This window comes from Homalodisca vitripennis, chromosome 2 (genome assembly GCF_021130785.1).
Source record: "Homalodisca vitripennis isolate AUS2020 chromosome 2, UT_GWSS_2.1, whole genome shotgun sequence".
Classification (NCBI taxonomy): Eukaryota; Metazoa; Arthropoda; class Insecta; order Hemiptera; family Cicadellidae; genus Homalodisca; species Homalodisca vitripennis.
This window is the reverse complement of record NC_060208.1, coordinates 99,682,825-99,707,514: the sequence shown is the minus strand read 5'-3', so window position 1 is coordinate 99,707,514 and position 24,690 is coordinate 99,682,825. Positions and strand designations below refer to the sequence as shown.

The 24,690-nt window shown below is 35.1% G+C and overlaps 1 protein-coding gene across 1 annotated transcript; it reads right to left on the bottom strand.

The window, feature by feature from the left end:
• LOC124354427 (origin recognition complex subunit 6) lies at positions 1–23,715 on the bottom strand. Its single transcript, XM_046804872.1, has 7 exons — positions 23,558–23,715; positions 20,244–20,373; positions 18,828–18,991; positions 8,922–9,017; positions 6,851–7,023; positions 2,724–2,839; positions 1–1,621 (listed from the first exon to the last, which is right to left on the bottom strand). The coding sequence occupies exons 1-7, from the start codon at positions 23,644–23,646 to the stop codon at positions 1,616–1,618; spliced, it is 774 nt and encodes a 257-aa protein (XP_046660828.1). The 5' UTR covers positions 23,647–23,715; the 3' UTR covers positions 1–1,615.
• Between the last annotated feature and the right edge of the window lie 975 nt (positions 23,716–24,690).

Sequence of the window (24,690 nt, the reverse complement as noted above, 5' to 3'; positions counted from 1 at the left end):
TACACATTTAAAATTTTTATTTAAAATAAAATACAAACATAGAAGCAAAAATACACAGAAAATGTTCAATTACATGTGTAAATTATAACTACAAAGTAAAGCAAAATGAAATACATACATTGTATATATACGGGGTGTGTTCAAAGAGCAACAGGAATTTTTAAGTTTCGTGGGTTTGGAGTGAAGACTTTGAAGATGACGAATGCTATGGATGCGTCAGCACATAAAAAACCGATGAAAAAAGTAGAAGAAATTATTATGAACGATCGCCATATTACGATCCGAAAAGTCGCTGATGTTGTTGGCATATCAATTCACTCATGGCATGAAATTTTTTCGAATGCTTCAGGGGTGAAACGTGTGGCAGCAAGAGTCACAAAATGGTCAATGACGATGCAGAATTATTGAAACATGTTATAACAGGTGACAAAACATAGGTTTAAGGATATGATGTTGAAATTAAGGTTCAATCATCCTAGTGGAGGTATTGAACCTGGATCGCCAAGACTGAAAAAGGCTAAAGAAGTGTAGGTTAAAGTGAAGGTTATGCTCACCGTGTTCTTTGACTTTTCTTTGATTGGCATAGTGCATCATGAATTCTTGCCACAAGGTCAAACGGTCAATAAGGAGTAATACCTTGCAAGTTCAACGCTGTTTGCGTGAAGCAATTAAAAAAAGCTCTAATTTGTGACAAAACTTCATAGCTCTTGTACCATGACAATGAACCTGCTCACACTTCATTGTTTGTTTGTGAATTTTTGGCCAAAACATTACTGTAACAATGGACCAGCCTCTATATTCTCCAGACATGACTCCATGTAATTTTTTTTATTCCAAAAAACAAAGAGAACCTTAAAGGGTTGTTAGACCCTTAGTGGTGGGAGGGGAAGGGGGTAAAAACAAGGATAGATGATATTAAAAGTGCACTGAAAGAGCTAAAGGCTATCCCAAAGAACTAGTTTGAAAAGTGTTTTGAGGATTGGAAGAAGTGCTGGAACTAGTGAATAATATGTAATGGGAACTATTTAGAAGGTAACAAACATTAATATAGACAAATAAACAAAAGACTTTTTCAAAACATGAAAATTCCTGTTACATTCTGAATATACAGTACCTTACACACATGTACAGATATATATTCCTACACTAAAATATATTTTGTCTAGTTATTTTTTTAAATTTATTTAATATTGTAAACAATTATTTTATTGTTAAAGTCTGAAACAAATGTTATTTTAGTATACATATTTTAGACATAATAAAACATTACATGTCAGGAAAGTATATTCTTATTATATTTCTCATTTTGTTAAAAAGTAGAAAATGTCATATTTTAAGTCTCTCGTTGTATTACTACAATTCAGTTAAAAAGTAACCTTGTATGTAAATCTACAATGTAATTAGTTCAATTCAGATACTGTAGATGATATATACAATCAATCAATTAATAATTATTGTTGACAATATCACTTCAATATGGTATAACACTTGTTCCAAAAATTAAACAAACAAAACATAATTTTTCTTCTGGATCTGAAGTGAAATTTCACTTTGTATTATAATTCTATTTTTCTGGATGAATTACTTTCCAAAATTTTACCAATCCACTGCTTTCTCACCTGTAAAGAGATAAAAATTATAAATTAGTTAACAACTTATCTTCTTTTCATCAGAAACTTTGTTTGCATTTGAACTAGTTTATCACTCAGATACTTTATATACAAGGTTGGTCTGAAAGTCGATTATAGTAATAATGCCATTGCTACATGAGTCAGTTGGATGCGCATGGCAGTATTCGTTTACAAGTTCTTGACTGTTTTATAAAAAGTGAATCCAGTCCCATTCAGACCAGCAAAATTGTGTTGGGGGTTTTGGATGATTTATTCACAAATATTAGTTTTACAAGTTTATTACTATTTATTTGAGAATTGTTTTCCTGAAAAATGAAAATAAATAAATTACTGTAGTTTAACCCTTTTGGGAATATTGCCATTTTGAAACTTTACTTCAAGTATTCATAAGAATAAGGTTATAAGAACTAAACAACACTAAAAATGACATGAACTACAGTAATACAAAACTATTTGTTACTCAAAACAACAGGCACTAGTTAACACTATCAGTGCTGGTAACAAAGTAAGCAATTACCAAGTTAGACAAGAGAAAAATAAAAGTGAAAATATGCAACAATGAAATGGCTGGTTATTGCCTAGCAACATAATCATGTGTTGCTGTTGTTATACTGTACTGTTAGCGAGATGTACTTGCACTAACACAATAAACATTGGTTGTGTTAGTGATATTTTAAAATAATTATACATGATTTTTGTAAAAAATTTAATATTTGTGATACTGCAACACTTTTTTTAAATCATGCAGTGTATTATTTAAATATAATATTGTGCTGTGAGGAATTTTGTTGTTTGCAAATGGTAAAAGATTTCTTTTTTTCTTACATTTGGATTCTTGTGTTCTAAACTGACCGTTAGCATGGAGCTTTATAATGGTGTGATGAAGATAAATTGAACTTGGAATTGAAATGGTTTTTTTATGAAAAGCTGAATAAAAGTTACTCACAATTAATTGCTGTTTTCAAACCACCTAAGATGATTCAACATATAATTTTTTCAAATTATGTAAAGATCTCAATATCATTTTGATGTTTCCAGTTTTAGTAAACTTTGAAATAGTCAATTGCCATAAAGTATTGAGACGGTACTTATCTGGTCATTTCCAGCGTTGGCTAACATCCTTTTCTTCCACTCGGCAAAGCTTTCCTTAGGTTTTTCTTCTTTTTCCTCCTCATTCTCTTCTGTGTTGACTGATGTACTTTGTGATTCTAAAAAAAGAGAATAATTCTTTTAATTTAAACCAAAATATACAAAATTAAAGACAGAAAAAGAGGTTCATCTGGTAAATTCTTTAGCATAGTCAAACTTCAACAGACTATAACAAAATAATCTATACTAAGCAATGATGAGTCTGGCTACTCCTTGAATGAGTAAGCCCTGGTCAATCTGTTGCAAGCAGTCACCTGTCAGAAATGTGCATTAGTCACCAATCATTGCTCCCCAAATTGAGTTAAGACTTTTGTAGTCCTAAACTTCTACAAGACAAATTTTTACTTTCTTAAATTTACATTCTTTATATTACAATTATCTGAAAACTAAGATTAAAGAGGCATAAGAATTACAATTTCTTATATTAGCTTTTGATAATTATATGCCTATCATAGTTTACTTCCAAAGGGTTTATGTCTTCGAATATACAGTAATTAATTTCATATTATGATACATTATTTAATATAATTCATCTAGATACTTAACTGAGCACACTAACCTATATTTTTGGATGAGCATATGGTGAGGGCTCTCCTTCATTTATAAGCAATTGATAACAAAATCCGATTTCTATTTGTCTGTGTTAGTTATATATATTCAAATTATAATTTAAAATAATATATTAGCTCTAAATCACCATCAGACACTCGTTTTTTCATAAATATTGAACAATTTCCTCATTTGTTTGTATTCCATGGATTTTTTCTTAAACATAATTTTAATAGCACAAAGAACAAGAGACACACAGTAAATACACATCTGACATGTGATACTGTACTAGCTTGTGTACTTCTGAACAGGGTTAACCCTTTGGGTGCCAAGGGCCGATAATATCGGCTCACTATATTTAACGAAAGCGTGCCGAGAGCCGATATTTTCGGCCCGTTATGTTTAACCGAAGTGTGCCGAGAGCCGATGTTTTCGGCCCATTACGTTTAACCGAAGTGTGCCGCAGGCCGATATTTTCGGCTTTGTGATTATATTATTTTTTTAAATCATATAGTAAGCGAATCTTCATAACAGATACATCAAACGAAAGGGGAAGAGTTACTTAACAAATTAATATATAATTTGTCGGACAGGATATATATATAACGGTCCAGGACAGTATGTGTCAAGTGCACCCGGAGTTGCCACCTTGACTGTCTCCCCCGCCACGAGTGTAAATAGACTGAACGTTTATGTAACAATGTATATATTGTATATAGAGACATTTCTTTGCATAGTTTTTTATAGACTTAGTAACATTTTTCAATAGGCCTATGCTATAGACTATAGGCACTAAAAAATAGTGAGTGATTGAAGATTGGACTTTTTCTGCCTTTCAATAACTGAGGGTGAGTAAAAGCAAATAATATAAAAAAATAGGCTATTTGTCATGATTTTATTTTTTGTGAACACGCATTAGAGTCCTAACCAATGTTTTTCAACCATCTCAATGCTAGTTTAATAAATATAGTTTTGTTTAGAAAAGCCCTTACAATAACATTCCCTTACATTACATTGTCAATATTTTAGCATTTTAGTCCAAATGTAAAGTTTTATTAAAAATCTTATAAAACTTGTATTTCTCGATATTTCTTTCTGAAATTTTCTATATTGGTTCATAATAATAAATTAGTTTGTATAGGTGTTAGAGGTACGACTTTGGAATGGTTTAAAAATTACCTAAGCGAGAGATATCAGGTTGTCTCAATTTTAGGCAATCACAGTTTAACAAAACAGGTTGAATATGGTGTTATTCAAGGTAGTACATTAGGACCACTTTTGTTTCTAATTTATATAAACAATATTGGTAAAATTAACCTTTTAGATGGCCAGATCTTTCTATATGCAGATGACACAGCCTTGTTGTTTGAGGGATCCAGCTGGGGGGAAGCATATGGAGCGGCGGAGCGGGGGCTGCGCACTGTCAAGCAATGGTTTGACCAAAATCAGCTCACGGTCAATTTACATAAAACCAAGTGTATGGCAATATCATTGAGAGCTGACGGAGATCCTGTGAACCTTACCTTGAAACTCCATACTTGTGCAGGCCAGAATGATTGTGGCTGCGAAACTGTTGAAAGAGTGTCAGATTACAAGTACCTCGGTGTAATATTTGATAGTAGACTTAAGTGGACAGCTCATGTGCAATTGTTAAAGAACAGATTGAGAAAGTTTATTTATATATTTTCTGTTCTTAATAAAATATTAACACCAGCTCTGATGAAAACAGTTTATCACGCATATGTACAATCATTATTACAATTTGGTATCATTGCTTGGGGCGGAGCATATAAAACTATTCTTCTACCATTACATACTTCACAGAAAGCCATTATGAAAGCGGCATTACAAAAACCAACTAGTTACTCATCTGAATTATTATTTAATGAGTTCAAGGTTTTTTAATATAACTCAGTTATATGCAAGAACAATAATCTTATATATTTTTAAAAATCAAGAAAATATTTTCAAAAAAACCAACCACCCGTACGTTACAAGAACTCAGATTAACTCGGGTATTATAACACCAAGAATCAATAAATCCATAAATTTTACAGACACTTATTATATAGCTAGTACTGTTTTCTCAAAATTACCCCACCAAATGAAAACCCCCGGTCCATGCAGTTACTATTCATATAAGAAAATAGTTAATAATTGGCTAGTAGAATTAGGTAGAACAGGGATAGATAATCTCTTTAAGTCCACTTACAGGGCAACTTAAATGCCGGGGTACTTACGTATCTCGGTTTTGTGTGTGGGTGTCTGTTTGTCTGTGTCAGCCTGTTTTGTGTGTGTGTGCCTGTTTGCGTGCATGTGATTGCGCTTGTGTCTGTGTATGTGTGTCTGTCTGTGTGTATGCGTGCGTGCGTGTGCGTGTGTGTGTGTGCGTGCGTGCGTGTGTGTGTGTATGCGTGCGTGTGCGTGTGTGTGTGTGTGCGCGTGTGTGTGTGTGTGTGTGAGTTGGCATGTGTGTGACCTCTAGAAAGGATGGGTGTATTCGCAAATTAGGTGGTACTAGGTAAACCTTGTGTTTGTTTCTGTTTATGAAATCAATCGTGCGTGGAATGTTTGCTATTTGGAAATGAGTTACGCAGGTCAAACGATTTATGCCCCATATGGTTTACAGTTTTAATACATATTTGTGCCTTGCTATAGTTAGAGCCACAGTCTGTGCGGCCACATATATTGCTTCTGTTATTTCCACTTTAATCAGAGAATGTGTAAAATTGCTGCTAATTGTTGATATATCACTTAGTTACTGAATGTGGACTGATTGGACTCGATTCTCGCGCACAGGTTACGACCCATGCGAGGATCTCATTTCTATACATAGTTACTATGGATGTTCAATGTATTGCTTATGGCTGGAAATAAATGTATTTCTTTCTTTCTTCTTATAATTATACATACTAATGTAAAATGTAACATATGTTTACATAAATAGTAAAATAATATAAGTTTTCTAATTAAAAAAAAAATAAAATAAAAAAAGTTTTTTATTTTTATTTTTTTTAGTTTACTTATTTATATTTTTGGATATTATCATAAAACTTTGTTATAACATAACAGTATATTTCATAACCTACAAAACAAAAAAGAATTGTCCATTTATCAGTATTAGGATTGGAGTTATACAATTTTTAGTCTAACATAACAAAATAGCTGCTTTGTGTTTGGCACACTTGGCTGTTATAAGCCATTTACCACTGGCACTCAGGAAACACCCACAGCTCACATGCATGGCATTACTCAAAACGAATCTTGAAATTTGCTTGGCACCCAAAGGGTTAAAATGAAGCAATTTAATTTGCTTCATCAGCTGTTCAGCTAACCTGTCTGGTGATAAAAAGTAAACATTAGTAGCTGTCAGATAACAGAAGGGTCAAATTGCCACAGGATCAGACCTCACTGACTAACACTTAGTTAGTAAAAAAGACATCTCACTATTAAGATTTCCATTCAAATTCGTAGGTATGTCATTGTCTCAATCTTTTAAAGTGTAAAGAGATTTTCTGTACCTTTGACCATTTGCTCCACCAAGTCTATGAGATGGTGTCCCCTCTTATGTGAGGGTTGGCGCTCCGTTGATTCTGCCAGTGCTGCCAATTCTCCTGCTAAGCTATCTAAATTCTTGGCCTTAATACGGCTTAAGTCTACCAACTGTTCCCGCTTCACTTTCACCTTTCTATATCTGCAAACATAAAGGTGGCATTAAGATCAGAATACACTAAAATAAAGATTGAATTTTTATATATTGAATAAATACAATTTAAATTAGGTTATTGTGGATTTTTGGTTCCATTATTAACACTCTTATACTCTTATGTGAGAGACAAAAATTTTTTAAATAATTTTCACAATTCAACCAATTATTAAAATGTGTATAAAATGCTAGCCTCAAACATTGACTGCAGCAGACATCATATTGTTGAAGATTGAACTTATATCGGCTTCTCTTACTTTAATCACCACATTAAAAAAAATCACACCACCCAAAATCAAGACCTTTTTATTCTCTGAGGCCTTTCTCTAGCAGTGCTGTATTCATCATACACATCACAATTTCTTTTGTATTTACTTTTGTGAGCACCACTCAACGACCAGAGAATGACTCACCACCAGCAGTCTAAAACGTATCCGTCGTAATTAGGATAATGTTTATCCATTAAGTAGTGTAATGAAAATAATTTTATTAGTGCAGTGAATGGAATCCAGTTGCATTTTCAAGTATACATATATATATATATATATATATATATATATATATATAATTTAATTTCAATAAACATTGAATCGCAAAAATTACTTGCTCCGCCGGGAGTCGAACCCGGATCTCTCACTTGCCGGGTGAATGTGCTACCATTACACCACAGAGCGCTTAATTTTTCCGATTCAATTATTTTCTATTTGGCCGTATCTGTCACATATGCGTTTAAATAAGCAAACTAACATATGATCGGAAGACCAAATACCTGTCAAACGACTTTTATTTACATTAAACTGTATAAATGGCAATAGCCTTATTTAATTTCAATAAACATTGAATCGCAAAAATTAAGCGCTCTGTGGTGTAATGGTAGCACATTCACCCGGCAAGTGAGAGATCCGGGTTCGACTCCCGGCGGAGCAAGTAATTTTTGCGATTCAATGTTTATTGAAATTAAATAAGGCTATTGCCATTTATACAGTTTAATGTATATATATATATATATATATATATATATATATATATATATATATATATATATATATATATAGGCTAGTTAAGGATACTTTTATATCATTCCTCTTACTGTGTTAATTAATAAGAGTTACAAAGGTGATTCCTGTTTTTAAAAAGGTAAAAAAGATTTATTTACTTTTATTTATTCATAAGCATCACATTACATCATAATTTTATGACAGGTGATTTGTCATGAAACTTAAAAAACTAAACTATATTAAAATCCTTAAAATATAAATTAAAATCAAATAACATTAAGTATAATTAATTTAACAACTATAGGCCTATTGCAATTGTTGCTGCCTTATCTAAGATAATAGAAATTATCGACAAACTGCTCATAGACTACATGTATTGTATTCTGTTGACTTTTTTTGTGGATGCATTTATAGTTTTGAAAAGGTTAAATGAAACTGGCATTGTTGCTCTGCATGATAATGCTAGGCTGCTACCACATGAAGAATTTTATATATGTTTCAAATAGAGTAGTTTTATCATCCTTCATTTCATTGTTTCTGAAGATAAAAATTAGTAGGATTACAGAAGTTTGATGGACAACGATTCAGAAAAGTTCTTAAAGAATGTCTGAACTTTAGAACAGAATTGTGCAATAAAATAGATCCCTTCCAATAGAGTCGAAAGAAAGGTAAACTCATAAAGATGTGTATAAATAGCATATCCATATAAATTCAAAACTATGGTAGTTGTATTTACTTCAATTTGAGCTAAGTTATTTTATAGTTCTCAAAACTTTGTACAACCACTAAACTATTTTGAAACCTTAAGGAGACATCAAACGATTTACAGGATTAAAATTAAATTCTGATTTAAAACATGTACTAGGCGAGAAAAGATTTAAAACTCACTTGCAAGCGGCTAAAACAGCAGCACAGGGATACATTGGGTGGCCCAAGTCTATTGGTGGACACTTGATGAGACCTTCATCTCTATCACGAACATATCTGAAATATCAATAATGAAATTATAAGTATCAGTAGAAAATATTAAAATAAACATTGTCACAATAGTAATCTATAACATACACAATTAATTTGTCGATATTAAAATTTTGTTTCTGGTTTAAACATTAGCTAACAAACGTTACGTTTTATGACGCCAATTTAAACTAAAATCAATTCAGGAGCCTGAAAGGAAAAAGATTTGAGGCATATAACCAGGTAATAAACCAGATAATATGTGACAAGGAATTTTTTTACCCTTCTGAAAAATGAGTTTAAGGGATATTTCAGGAAGTGAGAAGAGAGTTGTGCAATCATAGTGACCTCTGTTCTCTTAGGACAAGAAGCTTCCCTCCCCCTGCACAGGTTCAGAGAGGATCTGGAGAATTGACCTGGAGTATTTTCTGCTTGTCGTGAGGTGACTAAAAGGGACTGAGTAGGTGAATATGCGTAGGGCCCACTCAGTACGGGGCTGGAGCTGAAGAGGCGTCCTCTGGAAAGATCCAGTACTCAACAGTGGTCTGCGAGTCACCTTTACTACAAAGACTTTGGTGGGTGCTCCCACAAACTTGGAAGTATTTTCCTGGTTAAAAAAAAAACCAGTTATGGAGCAGGATAAACTTAACTACTCTAGGAAGGTATTTACCAGAGCAGGGAATCCCTCTCTGGAGCTCAGGCCGCAGGCTGCCCGACGGATTCTGGAGGGGAGACAAATTTTGCGATGGGAGGAATATACAGGAGCAGATGGTAGGTAACCCCAGGCCTCTGCTTCTCAAAATACTACTGGAAAAAAGACCCACAGATGGCAACCAAAAAACAAGTCCAAACTCCAAAGTGTTTTCCAGATAAGAAGGAAGCCCTCTGCTGAGGACAATTACTATTATTATTAGAGGGTGACAGGGATGTAATTAACGTAGAAGAAAATCTATTCAAAACAACATGAACACCAGTCGATGTCCAAGGAAGTACAGCTCTTTGGATGACAGTAGCCCTAAGGAAATGCGGGGAAGAAGAAAGGACTCATAAAGGCAGTAGAACTGACAGTAGAGGAGAGACTGACGTACAGTCAGAAATCAGTGCAATTATAACCTGGTTGGAAATGGAGGTGAATAGTCTATGCCAACTCGTAAGCCAACATAAAAGCACATACATGAGCATGAGAAAGGACACTGAGGATTGTAGTCGCAGGATTCAAGAATGCACTACAAAATTAGTTGATAAAAACCTGCAAGCAATTCCATAATAAGGAACAGTAAGGCACCCAACAGAAGGCTCTCAACAAACCAGAAAATACAGATACAAGTCTTAGACAGCCGGTGGACTAAAAAATTATAAAGAAGGCAAAGCTAGTCTCAAGAAAATATCAATTGCAGCCACATTGAGAGGAGAACTTGAGGACAGTACACTAGACGGACATAGTGATTTTCACTGAAGCTCACAAGGACCAATAATCAATATTCTTATACAAATGGAGGTAGATGAAGATGTAAATAATGAGGGAGGCTGTGAGACTCCAATTAAAATAAATAAACTTCTGAAGGGTAAGGCAATTCAACCAGGAGAATTGGTGAAACTAATAAAAAATCAATGTTAAGGCCATTTTCAGATATTGGCCTTGAGCAAGAAATTGGAGCACACCACGTATGTCATCACAATCAGCACAACAGAATGTCATTAAGGAATTTCGCTCAGGAGTAGAATGAATTAAGTAAATTGGGCAGATCAGGGATCTGTCTTTGGTATCACCTTGCCGAGATTAGAACAGGTCCAGAGAAAAGTTTTAAAATGAGATGGTTAAAAGACAGGAACAACCTACTCACTGTGTTATAAAAAAGAAAACCAAATAGCCACCAATCAGCATTCTAAAGCAAGACATGAGCAGAAAATGAGTGACAACGAGTGCTACACTGAAGTTAGAAACATAAAAGGAAGAAAGTGATGGTCCAGAGAAGAGGAAATTTTAGTGATTACCCAAAAAATATATGCAGACTTACTCCATACTGTTAAGAGTGAGGTGAAACTTGAAGATAGAGAGGTAGAAGTCTTGTCTATATGGAAAGCATGAGATAAGTCTAGTTCTAAGAATGAAAATGGCAGGTGACAAGGTATAAACCTTAAATGTGCATAAATGTGTGAAGCCTTTACAAAGAAAAACCTGAAAGATGTCATGGCTATGGCACCTAGTAAAAGAGCTGTTTGTACACATAAAGAACTTGAGTGGAGAGACAACAAAAGAAAAAGTATATAATGGACTTGAGAAGGCCCTCAAATACAGTAGGGAACCCTTGGATATTAAAGTTACCTCAATAAGACCAGTTTTCGGAGGGACACAAAATGCAACTGTTAGGCCTACCACACACGGGTTCGACCGGTTTGCGACTATAGTTTCAAATCGGTTGCAGACGCAACTGTTTGTTGACCTTGGACGTGTGCTGGAGTGGGGATCAACACAACGGGCTGACTAAACTGCAACCAGTTTGAAATCAGTTGCCGACTGGTCGCATGCGACCGTATTTTCTTGTCACCAAACAGTTGCGTTGCATAGTTTCACGTGTTTGTGAGTGCAAGATGGGTGATCAAGAGTTGAATTTAAAACTTGTAGCAGAGGTCGAAAGTACGAAGTGTTGTATAATTACAAATTACCAGGATATTCTAGAAAGGATATAACTGACAAGGCTTGGCACGAGATTGGAGTAGCAATGAACATGACAGGTAATTGAATAGCAGATATGTGCAGGGTGTCCCGTTGTGAAGTAGTGCCAGCCAAACGATATGGTTTTTTCAGTCAAAATAAGCAAAAATGTTTAGTGTTGATATCTCAAAACCTATCGTTATCATCGATAATTTGACAGTTTAAACCGTTTAAAATTAGAATTTTTTCATGACCACCATACTTTATATCTGTACTATAGTATATGTGAGAAACTAAAATTCATGCGGTTGATAATACAGTCTTGAGAAAATAAAACATTTTTTAACCGTTTCATAATGGCGGTAATGTAAAATATTTTACCCATTTAAAATATCATGGATTTTGTGGGCCCTTTATTTATGGGACATTCTGTATTATAATTTTTAAATGAAAAGAAATTAATAATAAGTCAGTTACAAAATATAGTTATAATTTAATGTACAAAGTTTTATTGAAGTATGTTTTGACAGTTTACTTGAGTCCTTATAGGCTTGCAAAACCGACATCTTGCAATCAATGATGTTTCACTTTGGAAGAATGATTTATTCTATAGCTTTTTTTCCCACTACCAGGCAGAGATGCTTGAGGAAGAAATGAAGTAACTTGCCAAATATTGTCTCACAGTAACTGCCGAAGAGCGTTCAGTGATTGGATGCTGTCTTGGGCATGGTCCTTCAGCTATTCCACTGTAGCCGGCGTATAGTCGATACCTTCTCTTTTACGTACGTAATTGTGTAGGAATACAAGCGCTTTTTACGATGTCGATTACTGTTTCTGCATTGCGACATCTTATGGGACCATTTAACACTGCAAACTTTTCAGTAGCCATACCAAACGTGCATTCAATAGATTTTCTTCCTCGGCTTAATCTGTAGTTAAAATATTCTTTTTACATCATTGAGTGATTTTCCATTGTATGGTCTCATTACATTGCGTGCTAGTGGAAACGCTTCATCTGCCAAGAAGAAGTAAGGGAATGGTCTTTGTATGTCGTCGTATCGCAATGGGGTGGGTGGCGGAGTTTGAAAAGCACCATGGTTGAGCCAGTATCGCATGGCACTGACCTTGTAAACACCTCCATCGCTATTTCGTCCAGCATATCCTGGTTCTATCATAGTGAAAGCACCATCAGCATCACAGCATCCGAGTAAGATTATTGAATTGAAACTTTTATAGTTAAAATTTTCTGAACCAGTATTTGGATATTTCTCAATGCGGATATGCTTTCCATCTAACGCCCCAAGGCAATTTGGTAAGTTCCACAATGTCTCAAAACGTTCGGCAATTACTTTCCATTGGTCACCTATTGATACCCGGCAATGTAAGTTGCTTGCAATGCATTCCAAATGATTTTCGTGGTTTCTTTAATAATGACTCCAACTGTACCTCCTCGCCTCTTGCAAAAATATAAAGAGAGAGCGAACAAATGAACATCCTGTAGCCAAATACCTGTAACAAACGCTTGAATGTAACAAGCATAATTACTGACGGGTTTTTCATAAATTATATATAAATACTTAGTGTACTTATATCACACGTACAATATTGTGCATTTCTACTTTATACTACAACTTACATCGGCCAACCGATTCAAGTTTTGCTATCCCTTTTTTTCTTTTCAGCTTGCGGAATGCAAAGACAAGTGGCGTAATCTCCGGACAGTATTCATGCGAAAAATCAAACCTTCACCTTCGGGATCTGGCGCTAAGAAGAAGGCCTACTACCGTACCTGGCAGAGGCCATGCAGTTTTGTTTGCCGTTTGTAAGAACATCAGCTCCTCCTTCTACAGGAAATTTACCAGAGGTTCCTAACTGTAGCGACGTAAATACCGACGAAACTTTATTGGAATCACAAATATTGGATGAATATTCCAGATGATCCTTCAATTGAATCACCGCAATCGCCGTCAATAGTACAGGATAATACTTCCCCGGTCATCCCCCAATCATACCAATACAACCTCATACCAGCTCACAGCCATCGTCCATTCCGAATGAAGGTAAAAAAAACGCCTAATGCAGAAGAAAAAAGCCGCTGTCGAAGCAGATCAATGTTTTGCTGCATATTTTTAAAGGCAAAAACAGCTCGACTTGAAAATAGTACTACCGCAAAACGATAGTAACAAGAAAGAAGCTTTGAAAATGTTCCTTCTTAGCTTGATACCATAGTTGGAAGAACTCAGTGATTCACAAATCAAACAATTTAAACGCAAAGTTTTTACTCTTATTGATGAAATATCAGGCACATCAGATGTCACACCAGCGTCGCCACATTCCCAGCATTTCACTAATCTCTCACCAGTCAGGCAGCAATATTAGTGCGCCGCCAACATCCGCTGGTAATTACTACACGCAATTTACACAGGACATTGAAGCCAACCAGTTCTATGTGCAAAATCTGGAATAATTACTTGATATCTAATTTTGTATTTTGACAATAAATACATACCTTATAGAGTTATGAGTATTCTTTCTTATCAGCAGTCACACATCACACATTCCCTCATATTTGTGTCAACCTTATGTATAAATGGAGCAACCAGCGTCACCAATTCCACATATGACTCTTTGGACATTCTGTAGAAAGCTATAAACTTTCTGTCTGTCTCTTTTAATTGTTCAGACTGCTACGAATAGTCTGCACCTTACATTTTTCTCTATGTATGGGTGACACCAATATTTTCTGCGCATTCTTCGTTGTCTACGACGTAGAAAACATGCAATTAATGTCTTCCTCATCCTCACTAGTACTTGACATGATCGATAAAGTTACACTCCGACAAATAACTATTCAATTATTGATAATTTATCAAGTAAAAAATGTGAATGTAAACATTACTATACCACTATAACGCATGTTCGCACAGAGATCGCCAACTGATCCACACCCAGTCGCGTCGTGTGTGGAGTCAGGTTTTATTTTGGTTGCAAACTCGTTGCGTTTGAAACTAGTTCTAAACTCTGGTTGCAAACGGGTCGACCCGTGTGTGGTAGGCCTTATACTCCCAAAGCAGTTGGCACTTGAACCAGTAAAGCTTTGAACAAGATAGGCTGGATCTTATGTCGAGTTCAGCTCGAGAAAATAAGAAGAAATGCTATAGATACTGAGAAGGTGGATATATCGCATGAGAATGTAAGGGAGATGACAAGAGATCACTCTGCTTTAGAAGGGACAAGCGTTATAATTGTCCTGATGATAAAGGAAGAAATGATAAACAACCAAAGTGTTACCATTAAAATCCTGAATTTAAATACTAATCGAACCAGAGCAGCTCATGACCTATTTACTAGGAAGAGATCAGGAACTATCCAGTAGCCTAATGCCAAATCAGCAGATTGGGGGTCACCAGTTACAGATAAGAGAGGAAGAGAAGTGAATGACTGGGCAGCAGTTTGTGGTCTCGTAGTCGTCCATTAGAGGAACATCCCAACCTTTAGCAGAAGAGGGTATACGTCTTTTATTGACATTTGCATAAGAGAATCTTGCACGAAAAGTCAACTGCTGGCAAGTCTTAAGATGATGAGTGCCCACATGTCCATTTCATATGTATTCCATGGAGGAATCCAGTCTTCTGCATGCAACATTTATGGTTGGAGACTCGGACATAATGATGTGCAAAAGTTTAGGAAAGCTTGAGTTAATTATTAACAGAAGAATCTATGTGGAACCTGGGGCCCAAAGAGCTAACAGAAAAAATCCAACTCGCTTGTCAAGAAACCCTAAAACGGAGAGGCTGTGTAAATCGATGTATTAGTAGAATGACTAACTAGCTGAACTTCATCGGACATGTTTGAAAAAGCAATGATGCTACACAAAAGCTTGTAGGAGGCATGGTAGGGAAGCTATGACTGTGGTAGAGAACTTCATGATGGGTTGCGTGAGGTCAGGCTACCACTTAAGAAAGCAATAGCAAACTCAAAATGGAAAGCGTGGAATGAGCTATGTCTCAAAATAAATGAGGATGTTTGGAGAACTGCATACAAAATAGTAGCTAAGACAATTGGCAGAAAGGCCCCACAATTGGACTCAACACTAAAAAGAGCATGTGCTGATGGATTTTTTCCCAACGCACCAGCCCCCAGATTATGAGGACATTGTAGCTGTAGATATACCCCCTTTCTACAGCTCCGGGAAGAAAAGAAGAGTCCGGGGCCAGATGGCATACCAGCAGAGGCAGTGAAAGAGGTAATCTACATAGCTAGAGAAAAAGTGTTAGTAGCTATGAACTTAAAAATAAAAAGAGAATTGTTCTCAGATGAATGGAGGATGGCAAGAATTATTCTGCTACTAAATCCGGCAAAACCAGAAGAATCTCCATCATCCTACCAACCTTTTTGTCCTACCAGCCTTTATCCCCAACAGTATGGGGAAAATTTTCGAACAGCTTATACTATCATGTCTAAAGGAAGAACTCGATGCAAAAGGTGATCTGTCAGATCAACAATTTGGATTCCTACCTCCTGGAACGAAAGCAGTAGCACATGCAGATGATCTGGCCATAGTAGTAACAGCAGCTGACGAGGGTGAACTGAGGGTAGAAGTTGCAACTGAATCGAGGACATGGATGTATGAAAACAAGTTGGACCTAGCTTCAGAAAAGACTGAAGCTGTAGTCATGTCAGAATGTAGGAGATTTCAACCCATGATTGGGTATAACCCAAACCGAAAGTGAAAAACCTTGGTATTCGGTTGGATTCTAACATAAATTTTCAGGCACATGTGGTGGAAGTAACTACAAAAGCAGAGAGAGTAGCGGCTGACATATAGAGACTTGTAAACGTTAATTGAGTTCTGCCAAGTAAGCGGCACCTGATATCATCAACAGTAATTTCAAGAGTGCTTTATGGAGCTGCGGTATGTATCATTGTACTAAAGATGAAGAAAGCGAGGAAACAGCTGGACAAGGTGCAAAGAACAATAGCCATAAGAGTAGCGAGTTGCTATGGGACAGTCTTAACTGAGGCCTCTTTTGTCAAAATGGGAGTTCTGCCACTTGAGCTGCTGGCAAAGAAGAGAGTGGCAGTTCACGAGGGGAAAGAAGGAACTGAAATCAAGAGGGAATTACTAAGTAAATGGCAAGAAAGATGGAGGGTGGCGGAGGCAGGAGCCAGGCCTCCAAAGCTTATCCCAGACTTACGACAGTGGATAGATAACAGTAAGGTGAGGTCACTTTACACCTCACTCAACTCCTCAGTGACCATGGAAGCTTTCGTAGCTTCTTGTTTCAGAGGAGAAGAAGTGGTGATGCAGCCTGCAAGTACTGTGGCGAGGAGCAGAATACAGCAGAGCACACCATTTTCGTCTGCAGCAGATGGTTGTCAAAGAGGGCAGAAATGGAAGCTGTAGTAGGAATATTCTCATAGAAAAACAGAAGTCACAATGCTAGAACTGGCATGCTATATCTACTATGATTCAGAAGGTCATCAAAAGGAAAATGAAAGAGGAGTGGAATAGTGCAAGAAAGATACGGCTGCTAATGCCCCTCATTTAATGCAAAATAAGTAGATCTGGTTCAGTTTGAGAAAGTGAGGGAAGAGGTAGTTTTATAGTGGAGACACCACATAACTCTTTGGAATCATGTCAAGAGGAAGACAAAGCAAGAATATTGGCACCCAATGAGAATCCGAAGGGATTTTCCCGTTTCCTCCAAGCAAGGGAAAAAGACAAGAAGCTTAGAAATTGCACCTAGTCTTATAAGGACCTTTGCACTGCTTCCATAGTGACATGATATTCTGGATGGGGGCTGGGGCTACCTCTTGTTGAGATCCATGAGGAAGAATTTAGGGCATTTATCTCGAGGAAAGGGGAAGCCAACAGTCATCTCCCACACCAGACGACCTATCGAATTACCCTTGTACCTCAGAATCTTGACATTTGCGGTTAGTGATGTGCCGCTCCTGAACATCCATAAGGTTGTCCAGATTTAAGTGACACATTGGTTTTGCTGTGCTCAGTGTGGATTCAACTGGAAGTTATTTATAAGCCAGCCAGAAGTGAACATCCTGTGTGCTGATAGTGAATCGTGGAGGAGAGTTCTTTGAAGGGGGCCAGAGTTGCAGTTATTGTCGTATGATTGATGTTCTTGCCATAAGTCAAGGTCAGATACTTTTTGTACTTTTTGTACATCTAGTGTAGAAATACATTGTAACAAAAAATTACATTAAAAATCCTGTTCAGGCCATTTTTCAAATTATATTTACATTTCATCAATCTATGAGATCTAAAAAACTAGATAAATAATTTTTTTTATTAGATTTATCAAAAGCCCAACAACATTAGTCAAAACAATATTTTTCATGGCATATGGACTCTGAAGGTAGTAGCAACTATGATATTGGCAAGGTGATGGCAGTGGTTTTTTGGAATATATGTGGAATCATCTACACTGATTATTAATTGAAAAAAGGACTAACAATAACTGCGGAATGAGTTTCCAACAAAAGCTGAAAAATGGTTGGAAAACCTTTTAGGGCTAAAGGAAATTATCTTGAACATTTTATAAACCTACCAAAAATTAATGTGTTGTTCTATATTTAATGACTCATTTGAACAACCTTCAAATGAGTAAATTGATAGAAATTGTATTATAAAGGATAGAAATCAGTATGGAATGTGAATTTTCTACAACATCTGATTTTTAAGGTTTTCAAAAGATTACAGAAGCATTAGATTACAGATTATCTTCATCCTTAGCAAGACTATTTTGTAATGATTTATGTAAAATGTACAAGTTTGTTTACTCATAAAATTGAAAAGAACTCGTAGTGTTATAATATTGTGAATTCAATGTATCTAGTGTCATAACAAAAATTATATTAATCAATTTTCATGATTACAAGGTTACTTTAGAATTGCTGTAAAGACACTTTGCGACAAACTACAAAAAAAGATGGCCAACTGCTCCTGAAGAAAACAGGATTTTCTGCATATTTTACCATTGTTCCAGTGACACAAGAAACCACAGTAACACTATGTTTCAAGATCTGTAATCTGATCTCTTCCTTAGGTGAATATCTAACCTAAAACATAACTAAAAGCTAGGTTAAAACTGCTTTTCATTCAAGTTTCTTGTTCATTCCAAAACTGCATTATGTTAACACAAATAACAATAAATCATTACCGATCAATAAGTCTCTGAGCAAGTTCGGACACTTCGGTACATGCTAGCCTGACACACAGTTCGCTCACTGTTACAGGTTTGTCCAGCCCAAGCACCTTCTCCACCGTGTGGTACAGACTTGCATAGTTCTTCTTGGTGACAGCGGCAAGTTTGACAGCTTGTGTCTGTAACAATAAATCTCTGAGCGAGTTCGGACACTTTCTGTATATGTTTTAGATTTCTCAAACTGTTCATCAACATTACAGGACAATTACAAAGAATTTTAATTAAATCTAATCTAATTACAATATGCTTGATTTGGCTCAATGGATAGTGCACTGTACTAAAGACTAAAGATGCTCAAATTATTATCCTCATCTCTAATCAACCTTCAAGTAAAGGCTAGATCTACTGGAGTTATGGCAAGTAGTGTTTTAATAAAATGGAATAAATTTTAAAGCAAGGAATAAAAATGTGTTTAATAAGTACCAAATAAGTAAAATTTCTTCATTTTTGTTCCATAAATCTGGTTTTAAATCTTTTTCAATTAATACAGAAGTTTTCCAAGTCAATTTTCACAGTTAATTAAACTCATTGGAAGGAAAACCTTTCCCCACTACCATCGGGAATAGTATACTGAAGGATCAAATACCCAAATGGGGAACTGATGTGGGGGTTCAGGAGCAAAGCTCTGGTGTAGAGTTTTTATTTTCCTATGGGTGAATACCCTTCTGTATTCCAGGCAGAAGTTACAGCTGTAATGCAATGTGCGCCGGTGAGAACCAACTGAGAGGTGTCAGGGGCATGAAAATTGACATAATCATGAACAGCCAGGTGATCTCAAAGCCCTGTTCTGTAGTGAATTCAGTTCAAGAATCATCTAGGATTGTTGCATTGCTGTTTTAAAGCTGGAGAGACTGAAAAACCTTACTTTGTGTTTGATCCCAGGCGACGCTGGAGTTGGAAGTAGTGAAACCGCTGATGTTTGAAAAATAAGGCATCATCAATAAGGTTCATTGGGATAAACGGGGAATATGCATATCAGGTAGGTAATTAACTCTTGGGCAAAAGACAAGCATCACAGTAGATGGGCAATCGTGCTAGAGCATAGGAAGAGTAACATATTTTACTCACTCCTTGAGAGGTTGATCATGAGGCATGAGGTATTACAATTGGAGAGAGGTGTTTTGCGATGAATAACAGGGCTTGATACAGTACACTGTCATCTACGAAATCATGTCCATAGTCTTCAACAGCGACCCTGCACGTAGGCTGACACCGAGCTCAGTTTTTTACTGTGATAAGCTGTTGGGTGAGAAAGCACAGGGCTCTGGAACACTGGTCATAGGATAGATGATATCTCAATGCTTGGGTTTTAGGCCTTTTTGAATGAATGAATAGGCATAATCTAGAACCTATAATGATCAAAGAACTTACCTTGTCAAATGTGTGATTGAGTTTGTCTGCTGCTAAGTTGAGACAGATGACCATTGCACAAGTATCACTCATGTTCACTAGGCCAGCACCTCGCTTGAGCTTTAGCAGTCTTACATACTCATAGCCTTTCCTGAAATTAGAAGCAGTCGTGACATTTTGCTGCAATAACTACTAACTGTATGTGGTATAGATAAACTGAAGTAATCTCGTCTTTAAATCAGTCTCATCTTTTGGAATATTTAAGTAAGATAAGCCTAGTAGAATTTTTACATAAGAAATCTCAACAAAACCAATAACCTATTTTGCTAGATTTCCAGATATATATGTTAGAATCAATTTTAAGAACTAGGTTACTACAGAATATTGTACTTGGTTATGTTTAGGGGGTCACCTACATGATTTATTACTGCCTGTTATTAGCTGGATAGTTTAATAACAGAACTTGAAAATTATAGTCAATGACATCTTAGAAGTATTCTGTTGCAATGTATGTCGCAAATCTGTGAAAATTTTAAGATTTTCGGAATTCAATATAGTTATTCTGCTGAAAGGACAAGTCCACATATTGTTTAAAAAACCTGTTATCTTACTCGAGAAGTTCTGCAATTTTCATTGTCAATTATTTCATGCAGGGAATAGGCCGATTGGAAAGACTTTCCATCATCTTTAGTAGCCCATATGTAGTGAGCGTTGTGTGTATATGTAAGATTTGTATCTATATACTCTAATGGTACATGCATCCTCATTTGGGTCAGTAGTGAGTCAGCGGAAAGAAGGGAATACATCAGGATTTGTTTAGTTGAACCTATTTTAAGTAGTCTATGTCATAGTGAAATTGTAAAAATATTAAATCACTGACTGTTGTTACAAACCAGCCTACCAGATTGTCTGGGGACAGTCAAACTTAATAGTATACTTCTTAACTAAATTTATGGTAATTTTTTAACAATAATTGGGTTTACTTTAATTTCTTTCATATTTTAGTATTTAACGATCTGGAAGTCCTTAGAAAGCAAGATAAGTAGATTACATACATGTATTATAGATGGATAAAGATGAAAATTATTAAATTAAATCAATCCAAGAGCTGAGCCTACACTGATGGTCAGGAGCATTTGTGATCAGTACTTTCTTGTGCCTAATCAGCCTGCAGTATAGCAAGCAGCCTCCACAACAATCAAATCAGGGTACCAAAATTATTAATCAGACATACCTAAACTATCAAATACAAAATCATTCTAATTATAATTAGTCTATTTATAAATCAATAATTGCAAGCTCTTTTTAATGTATTGAATAACAATATTGTTCCACATTAATTCAAACAAAGTATATCACGTGTACAATATTACCGACGTGAAACTGGCCATAGATTCCATCCATAAAAAGAACGAGTACTCGAACCTAGTTCTTAACCTAGTTTATCAACTTAAACCATACAAAATATATATTAATTTAATAACATGAAGATAAATACTACAAATAAAGATTTTTAATGAACAAACACTACTTTTATGATAATAATCACCATTTATAGTGGCCATTTTCAGGACAAGGGTTCTGAGAAACCCTAAAGATGGTCCTGTACCTCAAAAACGTACGAGCGGATTTTGATAAAACTTTATATACACATTTGAGATAGTCCACTGTATTACAATACAACCCTAATTCTTAGATTTGAGTAATGGCCGCAAGTACAATGTCGATTCACTTGAGTTATTTGTGTCACAGGCTGTCAGACATGTTTATCCTCCAAAATAGTAAAAAGTAACTAAATATCACTCAGTTTTGATTGTTACATTTTTAAAATTCACAGCCTAAACAGATTTAATTCATCATTAAATTATTACTTTTTTTAAACATTTTTACACAATTACTGAACCAGGCCTATAGGCTACTGTAATTTAAAATACTTGTAACATAATGTTGATCAGACATTTTTGTTTCGATAGTTTAGTCATAAATATATCGAAATTTTTATATTGAAATTGGCAAACGATATTACTTAATCATAACCATCGATATAATCAATCGATACTGATTAATTATTTTTAACGATTAATTAAATAGTCTATATCAATAGCTGTAAACACCTTCAAATAATACTCTTAATGTAATATTTCAATTTTATATAAGTAACATTTTATTATTAAAAATGACAGTCAATTTTAGAAAACTACACAACATTGCTTTGAAAGATGATAAGACATGTTTTTCATGACTTCAACATGTTGGACTCGTGTGGAAAAACCCATTATGTGAAATTTGTGGGAAAGAAACAACTGTAACTGTGAGAGGAGCAAATGTGGTTGTCTTCAGTTTTTCTAATTTTGGTTATAATAATTTGTTTGATCACTGTAAATATTAGATTCATATTTTAATTTTAAACATATGATTTTTATTGAGGACTATAGATACTTTTATATCGATTGATAGTCTAGGATTTGAGATGCGAATATTAGGTAGCCTATCGATGATTACATTCTTCGATATAAAAAAACCGGGTCCACTTATCATACCCTACCCATTGTTTCGATTGTGGTGGTAGCCTTATTATATGCAGCCCCAAATCATTTAATCTGATCTAATCATAGGTAAGTAAAATTCGCAAATTCTCCTGGCCATTAGTGCAGGCTTTGATGGCATCTTTGGTGCCACTCTGCACAACTGGCAGAAAAAGAAAAACATCCTTCAAGATAGGCATAGTATATAAAAATTAAGCTCAGATCTCATGAACATCTCATCTCCTCTTCCGGTTGGATGAGAAAGAAGTGGCAAAAGCAGTTACAATGAAAAGCACCGGCTACAGTATAATAAGAGGCCACTACCACAATAGAATCATATTGAATGAGTATCTAAACTATGGAAACAAAAATGTTGACACGAATTGCGTTATATAAAAACTATCTATGTTGAGTATCTTATAAAATGAAACAAACAAAACAGTTGAACATTTAGTTACATTTTACTGTTTTTAAGGATATACTATGATTCTATTGTGGTGGTGGCCTTTTATTATACTGCAATCAAAGCACCTTTTCATTTGGCAACATCAATGATGGTTATATGTAACTTACCTTTCGCGTTTCTTACTTTCTAAGGGTAGCTTTATCATCATACTAGTATATAAAAATTGATGGTAACTCAATAATTACACAGAACCGCCATACTAAAGATTACATGAATAATAAAGCAATATATACTAAAAATAAAACAGAATTTTGCGTGGGGTTGTAAAGTACATTTTCTTCAAATAAGGTATTTTGTATGAAAATAGGAATACAGTTTTATATTAAACACATTTAATTACTTACCTTGTCAATTTTTCGGATGTCTCTAACGTCAACTTTTCCTGTAATTTATTTAACAGTTTCATTTCATCTTCAGAACACGTATAATTCATTTTTAGGTTATGTTATTATTTTACAATGTTTTGATCTGTATTCTCAATACTGTTAAATGAGTTGATTTATCGCGGGAATTTGTCTTCTATCTATGAACAGTGAAATAGAAAAATTGACGGTTCACTACAACATTGTGAGCCAAAGAGGAAGAACTTTCATGTGTACCTGTTTATACATCAAATACTTAATATAGCAGTTTGTAATACAATACTACAATTTGATAGTAATTTTTAACAGACTAAGTACTGATTAAACTTCCTAATTTTTGCATAAAACTGGCACATCACAGTCCTTGCTAAATACTGGTCTCGCACAAAGTGAATCCAGTTTTAAACTATGGACGTGTATCACTAGAACTCATTTCCCTGTTTCAAATTCTCTTTTTTCAATCTGACTACTCCCTGATCCCAAAATATGATGACTCCGTGTTTATAACAATTTCTGTTTATTTTGTTCAAATGTATCTAAACACGTCAATGTATATGATGCCAGAAGAGAGAGCGCCATCGAAATAAATCGGGGGATGGGGATTTTAAACTGTAAACAAATGTACAATTTGTGAATAATTATTGTAATTCTTGTATGTTTGGAAAGAGACAATAATAAATAATATTTTTGGTAAATGTATTGTTACTATACTGTAAGTAGTACTGTAGTCAATTCAGTGCAGTGTGATCAGATTGAGGATTTGTGACGTGCCCACAGAAGTACAAATATACAGCTGATTGTACATGTGTCAGGTAGTACTAACGGAATTACGACGGGGAGAGATGCATATCGAAGGTTATCGAAAGGGCTAACTTGCACAACTAATTAATATGTGATAAGATGTTCTCCGACAGACTGTATAAGTGGCTTAAACTGAATCCTATGTATTCTGTTGATGAATTTCTTGAATGTGAAATTGTTTTCTAATATAATAGACCTATTTTCTAATGTTAATATATGTTAATTTGCTATCTGTTCTTTGTTACACTACTTGTTATTAATCTATAGCCTCTATTCTTGTTAATTTGAATTGTTACTTTTTGATGACTCAAAAT